The sequence below is a fragment of the Saccopteryx bilineata genome, chromosome 8 (assembly GCF_036850765.1).
Source record: "Saccopteryx bilineata isolate mSacBil1 chromosome 8, mSacBil1_pri_phased_curated, whole genome shotgun sequence".
NCBI lineage: Eukaryota > Metazoa > Chordata > Mammalia > Chiroptera > Emballonuridae > Saccopteryx > Saccopteryx bilineata.
The window spans coordinates 89,568,805-89,588,767 of NC_089497.1; the positions used below are offsets into that span (position 1 = coordinate 89,568,805).

A 19,963-nucleotide genomic window follows, 5' to 3' on the forward strand; every position below is an offset into this window, starting at 1 on the left:
ATCTGTTTTCTTTTCTGGCCCATGGTGGATCCTCAACTTGTCCAGAATAAAAGAGCAAATGACTTGTATAATCTCAGCCAAGAAAAGTTCTCCCGGAGAACATAGTAACTGTGAAGAGTATTACTTCTAAATTGTGAGGTTATAGTTATTTTTCTCTCTCTACCTTTCTGTACTTAAATTCAATATTAAGAAAATAACATTATAGATTGGAAAAAAATGCCTTTTTATATAAAAAAACTAAATGGTTTTTCTTAGGAGAAGAAATGTGTAGTTGCTCGATTTTCTTTATCTGCTAATTCTTTCCTGAGGACCTCTGTCTGCTGCCACCAAGGCTCCTTCTGCCAACTCATTCTGCCTAGTGAAGCAGACAGCAGTTCTCTACAAAAAAGTTCTCAAGTGATCCAGAGCAAAGAGGTAGATTATCTTATGATCCTTGGAAGACCAAAGAGTCCATATCATATAAAATTTTTTAAGTTTGTTCTGTCATTGTTCTGATTGCCAACTCCATCCTTCCATTAGAATGTGACCCTGAAGCCAAGACTTTTTGTCAATTACCTGTGGAGTCTTTCCCCACAGGAACTCAATAAATATGACAACTAAAAATTGCTGTCTTACCATAATAATGTATATATAATGTAGTTGCATTTCTGGACTACAATACATAAAGCATGGCAACATTTACTACCAATACAATTCTATGAATACAAATTAATTACTGCCCTAAAAATTGATAATAGCAATATTAATTTGGAAGATGATAATTTTTTTCTCTCTAAAGTGCAACTGATACATGAATTGACCTTTATACCTTGCTCAGGCATCACTTAGCGCTATTACCTCTAAGACCTGACCACATGAGGTAAATTGCAATATGTACAGACAGTGGCCCCATGTCCCCAAATAGCAAAGATTTGGTTTTAACTTAGTAACTGACATTCTAGGAAGCAGATACCTTGGCAATCTTATGGCACTTAAATCCACCAGTGAATTATCCACTAACCAGAGGGTTTCAACTCGAATTAGTCTTTTAAGAATCCTGTTGAAATTTGCAACTTGATAAGGGTCCCCCAAATCCTGAAAGGAAATGTTCAAATTCTGAAAGGAAAAACAAAAAGCAAGTTGTTTGTTAGCTTTTTAAGAATATGTTGTATGTTATCTAAACCCGTAGTTGCCTTTTCTGTCCTCTAACATGTTCACACACCCAAACACTCACAACTATATTGCAGAGGTTCTCGAGGTAGTGGGGGTGAATATCCTGACTGAATACTGATAAAAATGATATTCAAAGTTGGGGGCAGGACTATCAAAGAGATTCTGAAATATTCTAGGTGTAGAGAGTAAAGGGAATGAAGCTCTGTTTGGAGATTACTGACTTAAATAATTTGTTATCTTTAACCTACTTGGAAATAATAAAAATCACATTTATAAAAATTTCAGAGTTAGGTATCATCATTCAAAAGATGGAAACTATGATTTTATTTCAAAGTTACTAGATATTCATACCTAAAAAAATGACATATTTCATAAATAGTTGATATTTTATTTTTCCTTGTAACATCAGTCAACTGTGATGTAAAGGAAATTAAAACCATTCTCAGGCCCTGGCCGGCTGGCTCAGCGGTAGAGCGTCGGCCTGGCGTGCGGGGGACCCAGGTTCAATTCCCGGCCAGGGCACACAGGAGAAGTGCCCATTTGCTTCTCCACCCCCACCCCCTCCTTCCTCTCTGTCTCTCTCTTCCCCTCCCGGAGCCAAGGCCCCATTGGAGCAAAGATGGCCCGGGCGCTGGGGATGGCTCCTTGGCCTCTGCCCCAGGCGCTAGAGTGGCTCTGGTCGAGACAGAGCGATGCCCTGGAGGGGCAGAGCATCGCCCCCTGGTGGGCAGAGCGTGGCCCCTGGTGGGCGTGCCGGGTGGATCCCGGTCGGGTGCATGCGGGAGTCTGTCTGACTGTCTCTCCCCGTTTCCAGCTTCAGAAAAATACAAAAAAAAAAAAAAAAAAAAAAAATTCTCAGTAGTAACGTTGCCCTTGAAAACTCTGTTTCTAAAAGTAATCCCAACTTTCTTATTTCTACAATTTTACCATCAATTTCTATCAATAAAAGTTATTAAATAAAATGACAATCCCCTTTTTAAAAAATTTGAAGCAAAATAATTGGTACTATTTTTATGGAAATATAGATATCTCTATCTTTAAAAAGATAACTAAAGTCTTGATGTTTTTAGACATTAAACATAAAATTTGGTAGTTTAAGTTTCTTTTTCTAAAAGTATAAAATGTCTTAATTTTTAAATAAAACATAAGCAGTGAGGCCCTGGCTGGTTGGCTCAGCGGTAGAGCATCGGCCTGGTGTGCGGGGGACCCAGGTTCGATTCCTGGCCAGGGCACATAGGAGAAGGCCCATTTGCTTCTCCCCCCCCACTCCTTCCTCTCTGTCTCTCTCTTCCCCTCCCGCAGCCAAGGCTCCATTGGAGCAAAGATGGCCGGGGCGCTGGGGATGGCTCCTTGGCCTCTGCCCCAGGCGCTAGAGTGGCTCTGGTCGAGACAGAGCGATGCCCCGGAGGGGCAGAGCATCGCCCCCTGGTGGGCAGAGCGTCGCCCCGGGTGGGCGTGCCAGGTGGATCCCGGTTGGGCGCATGCGGGAGTCTGTCTGACTGTCTCTCCCCGTTTCCAGCTTCAAAAAAATACAAAAAAAAAAAACCCATAAGCAGTGATAAAAAATTATATGTCATTTCTATATTAAATGTTACCTCCTCACCTCAGAGAGCCATTTTTACCACTATTTCCCTATTAAATTTTCTCCGATAGCTTAGAGTCTATTGAGCCATTCTCTTCAAGTACAGTAATCTCAAAGCCAATTAAATTTTCTATGATAATTTATTATCAAGGCTCCACTGCCTTTATAATATATGCATGGTTTAAGTGGCAGCTCTAAAGAATGAATGCATAATACATTGAAATTATTACCTGTACAGAGAGTCTTGAGAGTGGAGGTTGAAGTTTTAAGTATAATATTTACAGTTTTTAAATAAATAAATAGGTGCATTCAATTTTTAAGAGTAGAATGTATGCATCCATTATATTGGCATAATTTTAAAATTATTTTTTTTAAAAACAAGCACTGTGCAGAGAAACAATATTCTATTTTCATATTTTCCACTAGCAAGTTATATAATCTCAGGCAAATAATTTCTCTTTCTGAACTTCCACTTCCTGTTTAGAAAGGAAGGAGTTTTGACTAGACCCTCTGTGAAGCTCCTTGTTACCCCCTCATTCTGTAATTCACCAACATACAAGATAAATCTATGAAGCAACAGTCATCAAGAGACCCCCAACAAGCACAATTTAAACGCAGTTTCATTTCCAAAATCTTCGTGCACAATTTGTTTATTTCAAAGAAACAAATATGTGAACATACCACTCTGTTGTGAAGAAGTTGATTCACTCTTTTATGCTACCAGCACTTCCCCTTTTCAGTTAAATCTTTAGTTCTCTGCCTAGATTTGACTTGTTCCAACCAGAATTCGAAGTTAGAGTAATTGCAGCCCCACAGTTTTGTAGTGGTCAGGATGATCAATTGAGAGGGCTATTTTAGTGCTAGTGCCTCAGTCATCTGGGTTATTTTAAGCACCAAGAAATCACAGCTCATATCCTTTGTTGATGGAAAGTTTGATTTGTTTCAGGATGGTTCTGTTCAAACCAGGCTGGCTGCCCCAGCTGATCAAAACTTTTGGCTTAACATGTTGTTCAAGAGACTTCAGAATGTCCCATCAACTCATTGATTGAGAGTATTGTCCAATATTTGAGGTTTTTTTTAAAAGAATAATCTCAGTTTCAACTATTTTAAACTTTTTCAAGCAAAGCTCAGAAATGTCAGGATAAAGAAAAAGTTAGAAAATAAGAAACAAATCATAATGAGGAAGGGACTAAAAAAAAAATAAGAAAAGAGAGAGATGGAGAAACCCAAACATCATAGTTTTAGAAAGAGCTCTGAAGAGATATTTAAATATTTATCGTGGTAATAACCCTTAAAAAAAGTGCCATACTGGCCTGACCTGTGGTGGCGCAGTGGACAAAGCCTCGACCTGGAAATGCTGAGGTCACCGGTTCAAAACCCTGGGCTTGCCTGGTCAAGGCCCATATGGGAGTTGATGCTTCCAGCTCCTCCCCCCTTCTATCTCTCTGTCTCTCCTCTCTCTCTCTCTCTCTCTCTCTGTCTCTCCCTCTCCTCTCTAAAATGAATAAATAAAAAAAAATTTTAAAAAGTGCCATAATTTAATAAGCTAAGAAAATAGGCTTTAAAAATAAAAGCATTTTAAGCCCTGGCCGGTTGGCTCAGTGGTAGAGCGTCGGCCTGGTATGCAGAAGTCCCGAGTTCGATTCCCGGCCAGGGCACACAGGAGAAGCGCCCATCTGCTTCTCCATGCCTCCCCCTCTCCTTCCTCTCTGTCTCTCTCTTTCCCTCCCACAGCCAAGGTTCCATTGGAGCAAAGTTGTCTCTGGCTCTGAGGATGGCTCTGTGGCCTCTGCCTCAGGTGCTAGAATTGCTCTGGTTGCAACAGAGTGACGCCCCAGATGGGCAGAGCATCACCCTCTGGTGGGCGTGCTGGGTGGATCCCGGTTGGGCACATGCGGGAGTCTGTCTGACTGCCTCCCCGTTTCCAACTTAAGAAAAATACAAAAAACTAAAAATAAAAATAAAAGCATTTTTTTATTGGGGTGACACTAACATCATTATACAGGTTTCAGGAGCCCAGTTCTACAACACCGCTCTTTGCACCATGTTGTGTGTTCACCCCCCCATGTCAACTCTTCGTCCACCACCATTTCTGAAAATAGGGTTTTTTTCTGTTTTTTTAAAGCTCTCACCTTGCAGTCCTCCCAATTTTCTTGTAGCCATGTTTCCCATTTGTTTTTTTCAACAACTTTTTTCCGTAGAGGTAAGAAATATTCCTCCTCTGTGAAGAGCAACTCTTCTGCAGATGGTCCTAGGCAAAATTCACCAGGTAAGAACTTAGAAGTAGGTCAGGGCAACAGGACTGACATCTTCAATTGGTATTTGACCAGTTGTTTTAAATCTCCACTCTGTATTTGCATTGAGGACATTATGATTTGACCCATATTATGTCCTGAAAGTGTGAACAGTAACAAAAAGAGTTAAATGTTAACTCTACATAAATTATTTCTAGCCAAGGCAAACAAGAAAAATCACCAGAATAGTGATTTTAAGCTTTGTATAACTTTGTCTTTGGGGATGTGAAGTCAATCCTGACTTTTCCTCTCTTTGTATAATTTTAATTAGCCACCTGCTCTTATCAGTTTTCCCCTTGAGAATCTTTGTTCTCTTGTCAATGTCCAGACCCTTATCTTTTTCTACCTGGAACTGCAACTTTCCCTTGGATCTTCTTGTTTTAATGTTCTCTCTTCCAAAATAAATGATACAAATTGTCATCCAGCCTTCCTTAAAGTACAGCTTTACCATAAGACTCACATGTTGAAAACATTACAGAAATTTCTTGGTCTTGGCTGGTTCACTCAGTGGTACAGTGTTGGCCTGTGTGTAGATGCCCTGGGATTGATTCCCGGCCAGGGCACACAGGAGAAGCACCTGCCCATCTGCTTCTCCACCCTTCCCCCTCTTGCTTCTCTATCTCTCTCTCCCTCTCTCTCTTCCCATCATGTAGCCATGGCTTGATTGGAGCGAGTTGGCCCCAGGCACTGAAGATGGCTACATGACCTCTGCCTCAGGCACTAAAATAGCTCAGTTGCTGAGTAACAGAGTAACACCTCAGATGGTCAGAGCATTGCCCTCTAGGTGCATCCCTATCTGGGCACATGAGTGAGTCTGTCTCTGCCTCCCCTCTTCTCACTGAACAATGACAACAAAAATTTTTCTTGGCCCTGGCTGGTTGGCTCAGTGGTATAGCATTGGCCGGTGTATGAAAGTCTGGGATCAATTCCCGGTCAGGGCACACAGGAGAAGTTGTCATCTGCTTCTCCACCCCTCCCCCTCTCCTTTCCCTCTGTCTCTCTCTTCCCCTCTCACAGCCAAGGCTCCATTGGAGCAAAGTTGGCCTGGCACTGAGGATGGCTCCATGGCCTCCACCTCAGGCTCTAGAATGGCTCCAGGTGCAACAGAGCAACGCCCGTGGTGGGCATGCTGGGTGGTTCCCGGTCAGGCACATGCGGGAGTCTGTCTCTGCCTCCCTGCTTCTCACTTCAGAAAAATAAAAAAAAATTTAAAAAAGACATTTCTTATTGCCTATTGAATAAAGATGAAACATTATAACTTGTCAGGCAAGGTTTCCCACAATTTTACCAATCTCCATTTCCAAACTTATTTCCTGCTATTTTCTAACCTTAACATCCTCTAAATTAGGTTTGTACAAAACTTTCAAGGTTAGGGAAAGGATATGCTGTTTCTAGTCTGGAGTTGGGTTCTGGGTAATTGTTCTACTCTAAGTGCCTAATTTTAATTTTCTGAGCTTCAATTCCCCTTGTCTGCTAACATTTACGGAAGACTGGAATCAAGGGTCCAACATAAGCTGAACTGAGTGAAAAAATATGTTTCAAGTTTATAATGCTATACAAAAATACTGATTTCTAACTCTTTTCTAATACCAAAATACTATTCAAGACCAACATGCTTTCTTGTTGCGATAAATCCCTACACTCTTGTGCTATCCCAAACTTCACACTGTCATGTCAATCAGGCTCCTGACAGCAATCTTAAACTGAATGATTTTAATGTCCTCCCAACTCTAACATACTGTATTTCCGTGAGTCATACTTATACCCTTTGTACACACTTTTAACATCGCATTTTTTATGAATGCATGATTCCCTTCATTTCAAAGATGAAAAACAAAAACAGGAGGATGATACTGAAGGCATCAGGAACAAACTTTGTTTTTGCAACAGATTTGTTTAGGTTCTGATGGGAGATAGAGTTCATGCATGAAGGATTTATGGAAGGCAATAAGAGAAAGACTCCAATGTTTCACTATTTTGACAAAAACATCGGTTCCTTCATTAGGTGCAGGTAGAAGCCAAGGGGTAACTTGCCTTTCCAGGGGTTTCTTTCATAATGAACAGCACTATTGTCATCCATGAAATAACCTAACCCTGAAGGTGGCAGCATATCAGCTAATTTACAAATAAAATATCTTGTGTTAAGAAATTGTCTTCTTCATTGATTAGGAAGGTTGGAGTTAAAAGTCATAGAACTAGAAAAACTAGAACAATTACCTAATTGACTTGGGAGATCTTGGGCTCTACTGTCTTTAATACCCACTCCCATATTTGGCAACTTTCTTTGTGCAACAGATACCCCAGAGTGTGTCAAACTCTGCCCTGTATTTTTTGTTTGAATTCTACTGTTCTTCTTCTCTTTCAATTATTTTTTTAAAGCAGTTTTCAAAGGTTTCTGTGAAGTTGGAGTCCACTGGTCATCTTCACTGAAAGCAGTTGTATTAAATTGGATTATTTTTTCTTTTTAAAAAGTATTTTTAATTATTGATTTTAGCAAGAGACAGGAACATTGAGCTGTTTCTCTGTGTGCCCTGACCGGGATCGAACCAGCAAACTGCGCTTCAGGACAATGCTTTAACCAACCAATGTATTAAGCCATTATCTTTTTCTTTTATCTTTTCTTTCTTTCTCTTTTAAGATTTTATTTATTGATTTTTAGAGAGAGGAGAGAAAGAAAGAGAAGGGGGGTGAGAGGAGGAGTGGAAAGACTCAACTCATAGTTGCTTCTCATATGTTACTTGACCAGGCTAGCCTGCATGCAGTTTTGAACCGGCGACCTCAGCATTCCAGGTCAACGCTTTATCCACTGCGCCACCTTCGGTCAGGCTCCTTCCTTCCTTCCTTCCTTCCTTCCTTCCTTCCTTCCTCCCTCCCTCCCTCCCTCCCTCCCTCCCTTACTCTTTCCCTCCTTTCCTCCTTTTCTTCCTTCCTTTCTTTCTGCCTTCCTTTTTCTCAGACTTGGTTAGTATTTAGTTGAGCTATATTTTACCAGCTAAGAACTCGACCTTGGAATATCTGGCAGCCCAAGGATGTTGGGTTTCCCCTATCTCTGAGATTGCTATTGGTCCCCTCACTAGATTTGTAACTCATAACAGCAGTAACGGAATGAACTTCCTGAGGGTTTTTAAAACAAAATGCATTTACTTTTTTTTTTTTTTTTTGTATTTTTCTGAAGCTGGAAACAGGGAGAGACAGTCAGACAGACTCCGCATGCGCCCAACCGGGATCCACCCGGCACGCCCACCAGGGGCGATGCTCTGCCCCTCCAGGGCGTCGCTCTGCCGTGACCAGAGCCACTCTAGCGCCTGGGGCAGAGACCAAGGAGCCATCCCCAGCGCCCGGGCCATCTTTGCTCCAATGGAGCCTTGGCTGCGGGAGGGGAAGAGAGACAGAGAGGAAGGAGGGGGGGGGGGGGGTGGAGAAGCAAATGGGCGCTTCTCCTATGTGCCCTGGCCAGGAATCGAACCTGGGTCCCCCACACGCCAGGCTGACGCTCTACCGCTGAGCCAACTGGCCAGGGCCTACTCTCTTTTTTTTGTATTTTTCTGAAGCTGGAAACAGGGAGAGACAGACAGACTCCCGCATGCGCCCAACTGGGATCCACCTGGCATGCCCACCAGGGGGCGACGCTCTGCCCACCAGGAGGCGATGTTCTGCCCCTCCCGGGCGTGGCTCTGTTGCAACCAGAGCCACTCTAGCGCCTGGGGCAGAGACCAAGGAGCCATCCCCAGCGCCCCGGCCATCTTTGCTCCAATGGAGCCTTGGCTGCGGGAGGGGAAGAGAGACAGAGAGGAAGGAGGGGGGGGGGTGGAGAAGCAAATGGGCGCTTCTCCTATGTGCCCTGGCCAGGAATCGAACCTGGGTCCCCCACACGCCAGGCTGACGCTCTACCGCTGAGCCAACTGGCCAGGGCCTACTCTCTTTTTTTTGTATTTTTCTGAAGCTGGAAACGGGGAGAGACAGACAGACTCCCGCATGCGCCCGACTGGGATCCACCTGGCATGCCCACCAGGGGGCGACGCTCTGCCCCTCCCGGGCGTGGCTCTGTTGCAACCAGAGCCACTCTAGCGCCTGGGGCAGAGGCCAAGGAGCCATCCCCAGTGCCCGGGCCATCTTTGCTCCAATGGAGCCTTGGCTGTGGGAGGGGAAGAGAGACAGAGAGGAAGGAGAGGGGGAGGGGTGGAGAAGGAGATGGGCGCCTCTCCTGTGTGCCCTGGCCGGGAATTGAACCCGGGACTTCTGCACACCAGGCCGAGCTCTACTACTGAGCAACCAGCCAGGGCCACATTTACTCTTTAAAAGAATTCTGCCAAAAGTTTGTTCTTTTGCTTCATTTAGTTGGAGGGAATTAAGTCAATCTTAATCCTATGATTAAAGTCTTGGTTAACTGCTGTTTATTACATACCAGATAACCTTTGTCTTCTTAAAAACTCTTCCTGGATGTACAACTGGGATAGTTGAGTCCAAGTGAAGTAGTTTTGGTGAGTTTTTTAAGATCTAAGCTAAGAGGAAGGTAATTCTTATCAGGATGCTTTTGAAAAGCACTCATTCTCCATCACACACACCCCCTCTTAAAATTAAGGGTAAAGGGTAATGAACAGGGACATCTATTTTCTCTATGGTTTGAGGCAATGGGATTTTCCAATATTTTCCATCCCTTAGATCAGGGGTCAGGAACCTATTGCTCACAAGCCAGATGTGGCTCTTTTGATGGCTGCATCTGGCTCGCAGACAAATCTTTAATAAAAAATAATAATGTTAAAAATATAAAACATTCTTATGTATTACAATCCATTTCCTACCGCTCATGTTCATGGTTGTGTGTGGCTGGAGCCGATCACAGCTGTCCTCCAAGACAACACCAAATTTTTATTGGATAATGCATAATGTACACGGGTCGTTGTATGGCTCTAACAGAATTATATTTTAAAATATGTGGCGTTCATGGCTCTCTCAGCCAAAAAGTTTCTAGACTCCTGCCTTAGATCATGCTCCATTCTTTTTATGACTATTCACTTGGCTGGAGATTGGATGTTGTTAATGATCTCTGACAGGAAAATGTACATTATCTCTGCACAGCAATTATGTCCTTTGCATGAATGGCCACTGTGGTCATTAGGTGGGATTGGTTTTGTTGAGAGATGACCTCAACTCATGCCCTGGCTGCTTAAGTCAGGGAAGGAAGGAGGCCATTGGACTTGCTTCACACATGCTCATTTTCAGTTTACTACTACATTTTATTCTCTGGTAATCCCTTCCAATTTCTTCAATTCTGCAATTCTCTCTGAACCTCACTCTTTAGTTGTGCTCAGGATACAATATCTTTTTTCCTCCCTGTGGCTATCACAATCACCAACCACCTCTCTTTCACACACATAAATGCTAATCCCCTTACTTTACCAATCTTTTGCAATTCTATTCAAATTTCTTCCTTCCCTCTCTTCCTCCTAAACCATTTCTCATTTTATGCCTCTCAAATAATCTACGACAGAATTTCCAGTGATTATGTTTTTACAAATGCAGATAATGGAGCCCCCAATACATACTAATTACATCAGATTTGGGGGGAAGAAGGCCCAGAAATCTGCATTTTCACTCATCTCTAGGTCATTTGTCCACACACTAAGTGTATGAACTGACTGAACACAGCCCACGTGAGTCTCTCAGGTAGTCCTGTCCTGCTTTTGCTGATGAATTGCTTACACACTGCCTCCACTTCCTCTGGTCTTCTTTCTAATTCCATCTAATTTCTTCCTTTTTGAAAAATATTTTCTCTAAGGTCTCCAAAGAACAAATCTACAATATCTATGATTGTACTATCTATAAATATTTTAAAATATAAGAATCAGTGCTCAGCTGCAAATAGAGTAAGCAGAGTTAAAACATAATATATATATATTTTAAAGTCTTTATTTTTATTTATTCATTTTTTAGAGAAGAGAAACAGAGAGAGATAGAGAGAGAGAAAGGGGGGGAGGAGCAGGAAGCATCAACTCCCATATGTGTCTTGACCAAGCAAGCCTAGGGTTTCGAACCAGCAACCTCAGCGTTCCAGGTTGACGATCCACTGCGCCACCACAGGTCAGACCAAAACATAATATATTTTACTCTAAGTTTCAGAAAATGATGTTCTTTTAGTCACCCTTTGTCAATTGAATTTGAGTGAAAGAAGAAAGGCATGTGTGAGTAAAGTAATGCAATGGAGAAGGGAAAATAAGTAGATGAATAGATCTATAACTTTTTCTAAAGCAATAATTATACAATATAATTGTCAGTCTGAAAATACAGATGAAGGACAGCCAAGATATTTGAAGTTTTAGAAAGACTAAATACTCACTGAAGCAAGAATTATGTTTAACATTATTTCATCAGCTTATGGAGGATGCAAAAGAAACTTGAGAAATGCATTGTCCCTGTTCTTACATAATTTATAATCTATTGAAAGATACTTATAGAAATCGAACTATAATCTACTTATACTAATCAAAATATGCATATCAGGGGCTGCAGATCATGATTCTTCACACTGTCATGCTAAATCACTTGAAAAATCTGAGGATGAAAAAGAAACATTAAAATATTGGTTTTTCTACTAAATTTAAAATGCTGAGTAAAAAGATAAACTTAGTTGGCCTGCTTTATTTACTCTCTTTGATGCTTTAAGAAAAGTCATAGGATTAAATCCGGTAAAGTCATCCATTGATGAGACAGTGTTGTCCATGACCATAAAATATAGTAAATAAACAATTTCCAAAAATATTGAGAAGTAAGTTTAATATCCTTATGATGAAAAATGCATAATCTTTTTATGCTAAGTGAAATAAGCCAGGCAGAGAAACAAAAATATCATATGACCTCACTCATTTGAGGAATCCAATGAACAACGTGAACTGAGCAACAGAAGAGAGGCAGAGGAGAGATCAAAGGGACCAGAGGGAAAGAGGTCAGAGGGAAAGTAGAGAGAAGATGTGATCAGAGAAGGGAAAAAGATTAATGAATTTATATATACATAACACAGCATTATAGAGAACAGGACAGCAAATCCTGGAGGGAAAGGGGGAAAGTGTTGGTGGGAGAGGGCATGGGGGGTCTGAGGGGAATAAGGGAGTGGGGGAGATATATTTGTTGGGACACTTGAATCTATGTAAACACAAATTAAAATCATAAAAAAATGTGTAACCTTTAATAAATATATTTTGGGTAATGTTGAATAACATGTAAGAAATGCTCACAATATTAAGATAAGTAAAAATATTTATTCATTTATTTAAAATTGTTTATACATTTTTGTTAAGTATATATGTATCCACTGTTGGCACAGCGGATAAAGCGTCAGCCTGGAACACTGAGGTCACTGTTTCAAAGCCCGGGGCTTGCCTGGTCAAGGCACACAGTAAAGCATTCAATGAACAACTAATGTGAAGCAGCTGTGAGTTGCTGCTTCTTGCTCCCTGACCCTTCCTCTCCTCTCTTTGTAAAATCAGTCAATAAAAATATTTTTTAAGTATATATGTAAATGTTTTTCAAAGAAAGCATAATTGGAAATAAAAGTCAGGGTGACAATTTCTGGATAGTTGAAGTACAGGTTTGTTTTTTATCTATTTACCAATATTTAATACTGAACATTTGTTATTTTTATAATTTGATATTACTACATGCTTTTAAAGGTGGTTTCACTAAATTAACAATTCCATGATCTTGATGAAAGAAATTTTTCTACCTACAAGTGATATCTTTTTCTTTTAAATAGTGTCTTTCAATCCACAAAAGTAACTACTCAGAGCATGTGCACAGAGAGTACACACATTTGTGCTTTACCTTCTCTGACTCTCGGGGAACGCAGTTGACTTCCTTGAATGTCATGTTGTTCTACCTTGTGCCAAGTGAGGTACTTAAAAGAATCTGATGGAAGCTTTAAAATAAAAGAAAAGCAGTATATAATTCTGGCAATATACAATTCACTCACTTTTATGTTTAAAAGTGATGCAAATGCATGTCTAACATTCAGCCAAATCGAACTTCAAGTACCTAATAGTGTGCTCACAGAAGTCATCTTAGTCTAAAGTCTGCATTCTTATCCAACTTTGCATCTCTGACACCTGCAACTGATTTATGTTTGAGAGTTAATGGTAGCAGAAATATATATATGTACCCAATTATGAGTCTACATCACCTACCTACAATAAATTGCCCTTTAATACTTACTGAATATCTCATGAGGAATCTCATTACATTTGGAACAGTTCAAACAGTTAAAGGCTCTTTATTCTATGGGTCCCAAAGAATCCTTTCACATGTGACTACTATTTTAAGTGTTTGACAACAGTTGTCATCTTCTTCCTAAGTCATTCAATTATTACTCACAGATCATGGCTTACAATTTATTAAATATCTAGGAAGAACATGTGATTCTCTTTGGGAAAAATTCCAATTTATTTACATTGCTCTTAAAATGTGTAAACAGTATTGAATGAAATATTTCATGTCTAGTCATTTTCTTGTTCTAGACAGTCTATTACTGACCAAAATATGTGCTAGGATCACATTTGGGGCAATTTTATATTGTTTATGACTATTGGGTTGCAGTCAATCAGAATTCCCATTATCTTCTACAACATATTGTAGTTTCAAGGTCACACAAACATAAAGACATATTACTAGGAAAAGATAACTATGTTAAATATACACACCATGAATTCATTCTTCTGTTAGCCAGTGTTATACACGATCCAAACAAACCCAGAATATTTGATTTAAAGAGATGTCATGGAAGTATTTGGAACAACTGCCTTCGTCTCACAGAGCAGCATTTCACAGAGCTTATGCTTTGCTTGAGCTATAAATCTATGTGACTAATACTAACATAAAAAACATTTCTACTATTAAATACGCTTATGAGGCTCTGGATTAAACCAAGTTAAGCATTTCTTTTTTTCTCCAGACTTTTCAGAACCTTTTGTATTCTAATATATATTGTGAGTCTATACTACAAAGTGTTCCCCTGAATTTTTAAAACATAGGGATTTTTATTCTTGGAGTAGCATGTGGGACTATGCATCTTGTAAAGCAGAATTTGGAAAAAGCTGCCTCAAAATAAATTGGGAAGAGATGGCATTTTAATAATCATTTAGCTTTGATCTTTTAATTACTTACTCATTGAATGACCTTGGTTACCCCAGTAAGTAAGTCGATATCTTCTTTTAAAAAATAGAACTAATAAAATCTCTCTACCTTATTAGCAGTAACACTAAAATATTAATGCTTAAACAATTCTTTGAGATATCTTGAGGTTTTGCTAACATGCTTTCAAGGAATTCACTCATTCATTAGAGCTATGAAAAGAAAAAGACTAAGAGGCACAAGTACATTTCAGATTATTGAGAAATACAGTCTCTGGCCTATTTCGGTTGTTAAGTTAACATGTTTATAAAAACTTTTCCCCCAACCTGCTATGTGCTTTTGAAATATGTTTTCTTGCTTCTATCATAGAATAAAAATGTCTTACAAGTTAAAATTTCACACTACATTGCCTCTTTATGCTATTTCTTGAGGCTCTTGGCTGGGGAAAAAAAAGAATCTAAGCTAAAAAGGTATTTGAGAAGAAAGTTTCCATTTCTCAATTGGCATCTAATTGTCTGCAAAGCAAAACAAAAACCTGTTTGTTTGTTTGTTTTTTTAAAGAAATTATGTGACTGATTTGGGGACTTCTGACATTGTAGGGACACAAGCCAATGCCTTTCTTTCTTTATATTCATGGAAGGTTGTCAGCGGGGTGTAGTTTTGTGAATGTTGTTTCTTCTTAAGGAAACAGTAAATATTTGTGCCTTGCCTTCTCTTTTTCCTTTTCTAATTCTGATAGACCAATTGACTTATTCATTGGTTCAATAAATATTTTTGAAGCGAGTATGCTTCACTTCATTTCGTTCATGTATTTAAAAACATATATTGTACATTTGCTGTGTGTCAAGCACTCTGTCAGGCAATGGGGATACAAAGTTAAATATAACATGGCATTTGTGTTAAAAAACACAAACAAAGCAAAACTCATTGCCTATAATTTGGAAGGCAGACCTACATAACTCATTTTGATCCAATTATGAACAAAGGAAAGGAGGAAAGCATCTATGACTCCACTTTGATGGTTTAGAAAAAAGCCTTTGAAATGATCAGTTCAGAAGGAGAAAATGTTTTGTTAAAATAGGAAATTCCAGAAAGAAAGGACGGAACTCGCAGGCTAGAGATAGGATTTGAACTCAGTGGGAGAAAGGAAGGGGTGGGGTCATTTTCTCCTCATCTCCTCTGGTATCCCTCCTCTGGCTCCCTTCCACTTTTTCTCTAAACTGGACGGCGAGTCCCAGCCTTTCCTTTCCCCCCTAATTACAAGGGTGGATTTCAGAAGTATATACAGTTATTAAAAAGTGTTAAATATAAGATAGAGTTCATTTTAGAAGCTTGTCATGAGATAAAGAGCTATTTATAAATGTTTACCTGGGATGATATTCCAGAATCTGATCGTGAGTGAAAGGTTTTGTTCCCTGATAGAGCTGACCAAGTCTGTGACTCACTCAGATTGGAGCAGGATGAAGCGTTTGATGGATGAATCCCCTGACTGTCTGAGTTTCGACCTGAAGAGCTGTGTGAAAGAAAATGCTTAAAATGTTTTAAAGTCTTTAAATGGAAATACTTTTGTATGAAATGACAATAACAATAAATTATAAGAGCCAATTTTCCATTTGGAGAAGAAATAAATGCTACTCAAGGAATTTACCTAAATCTAAAGTACTTTTATATCTTATCATAGTCCTAAGCACATTTTTACAGTTAAAAGTCACTTCAAAAGGTCAGTGTTATAAAATTATTATATATATATATATAAAAGGTCAGTGTTGGGCAAATGAGTTTGTAAAATATGATTTTTGAATTTGCTCACTTTTATTGTTACAAAATTGTGCTGGGCAGTGCCAGGCAGGTATATGTGCTCTGTGAAATTGCAAATTACCTTCCTGCTTGGGAAGGGCCATTGTCTTGCTAATGTTTGCTGGAGGAGAGGTTTTTGCACCAGAAAGTTTTGAAAAAGAAGAAGGAGAAGAGGCAGAGAGAGAAGCCATGTTGGCAGGGAAAGAAAGAGAAGGTGTGCAGATGGGGAACCAGAGGTGAGGGGCTTTTGTGAGCTCCGCTGAGACGGGTGGGGCATTTGATTCTAGGAGGAACTGGAGAAGATTCTCCTGGTTGTGGAACCGGAGAATGCGTCAGGGCTTTGGGAGCTCTGAATGAATGAAAGGGAAGTGTTTTCCCTGTGTGTTGCTTGTCAGCAGGTTAAAGAATGGCCCACCATTGTTTGGCTCTACTCTTTACCATCTGTCCGAATTCATGGGAACCTGCATGTGGATGCTGCGATGGCTGCCACTGCTGACCATACACAGTCAAGGTATTTACATAGACTGCATGTCTTAGGAAGGTGTATCTATTGATACCCACAAATACCCACACTCACTGATTAGATACAGTCAAAGAGCTCAGCACTCAGATCGGAGTACTGCTGCTAGAGGAGGTACAGCGATGGATGAGGCACAAACAAGCGCCCGTAAACTCTTTGTTGCTTTCCACGTTAATCTGGGCCTGACATTTTCCCCAGACCTCCTATATTTCCTCAGATTGGTGGCCAACAAATGACAAAGTCAGGTTCTTTCATCAATATTACTCACTCTGAAATACTACTCAACCTTTTTGCTTAAGAACAATCCAGTTCTTTTCATATTCCCATTCTTACTCCACTGAGACATAAAGTGTCTTTTCTATTCCTAAGGAACCTAAAGCCTAGGTAAATATTCGTTATTATTCTTACATGGCTCCCTTTCTCTTCAGCAATGATAAGTCTCTCTCTGCGCAATTGGTTTTTTACACTATTTTAAGCCAATTTAAAAATACAATCTTGGAGATGACGTCAGAGTAATGGCGGGGTAGGAAGCGATACCGATAAATCTCCCCCAAAACTCAACAAGATCTTCAACCAGAAACAGAAAAACATATACTTGGAGCTTCCAGATGTTTCGCAATACACCCAAAGGTATGATTGAGTGAAAAATTGGCTAAATATATAACCAAACCCCAAAGGAAAAAGGGAGTAAGAAATGCTCCGCCTTCCTCACTAACCTAAACAGGGTGGCTTTCTCTGGTAACTGTGAATATAGAAACTGAGGCGGGCAAAGGGGGTGAATAGATCCAGGCCGCGGCACAAACGGCCGAACCAGGCTGTGGCACACAGATCCAAGCCGAGGAAAATCTGATCCTGTGGCAACTCGGGCAATACAAGCTAACACTCGCGCCAAACCCAAACAAAGAAAGACAAGCGGAGCGGCCATTTTACCCGGTCTCCTGGTCGGTGTGCAGTTAGTGGGCGAGAATTTCTTCCTAGGCCCCGAGAGTGGGTGCCCGTGTTGCCCCACGGAGAGGCAGGGTCAGAGGCCTTTCTGTGGGCCGAGGACAGAGTCTCTGGGCAGCCCCAGCGCCCTGGGAAAGCCACGCACGGGAGGGAGTGAGAACTACTTCCAACGGTGGAGATTTTCCGTGCTGGTGAGGGTTTCACTCAGAGGGAACCGCGGCCGGCCTCATATCCTGGTGTGCGCGCGCAGATAAGGAGTGAGCGATTCCTCTGAGTGCCTCCGCAGTGCGCGCCCGTGTTATCGCAGAGAGGGGCAGAGTCAGGGGCCTTTGTGTGGGCCAAAGCGGAATCTCGAGCCGCTCCAGCGCCCTGCAAAAGCCGCGCACGGGGACGGAGCGAGACTCAATTCCAACGCTGCAACTTTTCCCTGCGGTTGGGGGTTTCACTCAGAGCGTGAGACTGCTGGCTGGATATCCTGGTCGCAGACAGTGAGTGAGAGTTTCCTCCAAGCGCCCCCCAGAAGTGGGCGCCCGCTTGTGTTACCGGACAGAGTGGCAGAGCCAGTGGTCTTTGAGTGGGCGGAAAGCCCGCCTGATTATGCTAGCAGCTCTGATTGACTGAGCCTTACCCAGAGCTCTGTGCTGAGTGGAAATAGAGTGGGGAGTTGCCAGCTCTTTGAGCCTCTTACTATCCAGGCAGAGGCAGCAGCAACCCCATAGCTGGATTATCAGGCTACTAATTGAGGAAGGAAAGACTAGGAGAAAGGCTCCAGGAACACGGACTCTCTCACTGTCGGAGCCTATAAATGCTAATGAGCCTCGACTCCCACGAGACTAAAGCACAATACATGACATTGCCATAGAGACTTATCAACTGCAAGCCTCTACCTGAGCGTGCCAAAGGGGCAGAACCCGGGGTACAGAGTCACCGACCAGGAAGAGGGAGAGAAAAGAAAAAGCAAGAAGATAACCTCTCAAAATCAAGAATAATCTGCAGACTTTATAACCTATCACATTTTATTATATTTGTTCGTTTGTTTCTCTTATCTTCATTCTTGATACTTTTTTTTCTTCCTCCAATTTGGCCGATTAACTCTCTACTGGTCTTACTCTCTCCTCTCCTTGAACTACACTACCCATAAGTGTTACATCTCCCATTATCTTTTCTCTTCTCTTCCTTTCTCTCTATGAGGGTTGCACTCCAAAACCCTTAACTCTCTCTCTCTCTCCTTTCTTTTTTCTTCTTTTAGTGGTTCCCTCTTTTTTTTCTCTCTCTCTCTTTCTTTTCTCCCTCTATATTAATTTCTTCCTTTCTCCTTTACATCTCCTCTCATTCAAACCTCAATAACAAACAAATTATCTTATCTGGGACTCAAACCTATGTTTGTGGCATTTTGGGGGGTTTTTACTTCACCTTTTTAACTCACTAGCAGTGCTCCCATCCCTGGCTCTCCATATTATCTAGTTCTTGTTCCACTAAATACAATAGTAAGTTTTTAATTTGCCCCCCCATTTTTCCGTTTTCCTCTTATTCCTCTCATCATAACTCTTAGACAACCAACACCTAAAAGCAAATCATTTTATTCTTGACCCAAATTTTTTCCTTATTTGCTTTTTGTGGGTCCATACGCTCTTTTTTTTTTCTTTTTTCTTTTTTCTTTTTTTTTTTCCTTTTTTTTTTCTTTTTTTCTTTTTTGCCCCTTTATTACTTTTCCCCAATTCAGGCCCTCCATCACAGGCATTGTTTGTTATAACTCACAGTCCACCACAAGATTTTCTCAAGAAAGAGGGGAGAGGAGAGGAGAGGAAAAAAGGAGGGGGGGAATAATTTCCTTTTTTTAAAAATTTTTATTTTATTTTATTTTTCTTTATTTCATTATTAATTTTTTTAAAAAAAAACAACTCATTTCGATTTTTTATTTTTTTTTAACTTTTTATTCTTTATTAAATCTCATTAATACTATCAACAAAACCACCCTCAGATGCCATTAAGGAAGAGAAAATTGAATATCATGGATACAAAAGAAAGAGAGGTAACACAGCTAGATGAGGAAAAATCTATGGAGAAAAAATTTAATATATTGGAAACCTTGGAGCTAAATGACAGAGAATTCAAGATAGAAATCCTAAAAATACTAAGAGATATACAAGAAAACACAGAAAGGCAATATAGGGAGCTCAGAAAACAAATCAATGAACACAAAGAATATATGTCCAAGGAAATTGAAACTATAAAAACAAATCAAACAGAGATGAAAAACTCAATTCACGAGCTGAAAAACGAAGTAACAAGCTTAGCTAATAGAACAGGTCAGATAGAAGAGAGGATTAGTGAAATAGAAGACAAGCAACTTGAGGCACAACAGAGAGAAGAAGAAAGAGACTCAAAAATTAAAAAAAATGAGATAGCCCTACAAGAATTATCTGACTCCATCAAAAAGAATAACATAAGAATAATAGGTATATCAGAGGGAGAAGAGAGAGAAAATGGAATGGAGAACATACTCAAACAAATAATAGATGAGAACTTCCCAAGCCTGTGGAAAGAACTAAA

The 19,963-nt window shown here is 40.4% G+C and overlaps 1 protein-coding gene across 1 annotated transcript in view; it reads right to left on the reverse strand.

The window, feature by feature from the left end:
• LOC136311722 (uncharacterized) overlaps positions 1 to 19,963 on the reverse strand; it is a 94,975-nt gene that overhangs the window by 7,114 nt on the left and 67,898 nt on the right. The window contains exons 4-7 of the mRNA XM_066240821.1: positions 15,517 to 15,661; positions 12,847 to 12,940; positions 4,867 to 4,985; positions 953 to 1,095 (exon numbers count right to left, since the gene is read on the reverse strand). Of these exons, the coding sequence (XP_066096918.1) occupies positions 953 to 1,095; positions 4,867 to 4,985; positions 12,847 to 12,940; positions 15,517 to 15,661 (501 nt within the window). The remainder of the gene's footprint in view (positions 1 to 952; positions 1,096 to 4,866; positions 4,986 to 12,846; positions 12,941 to 15,516; positions 15,662 to 19,963) is intronic.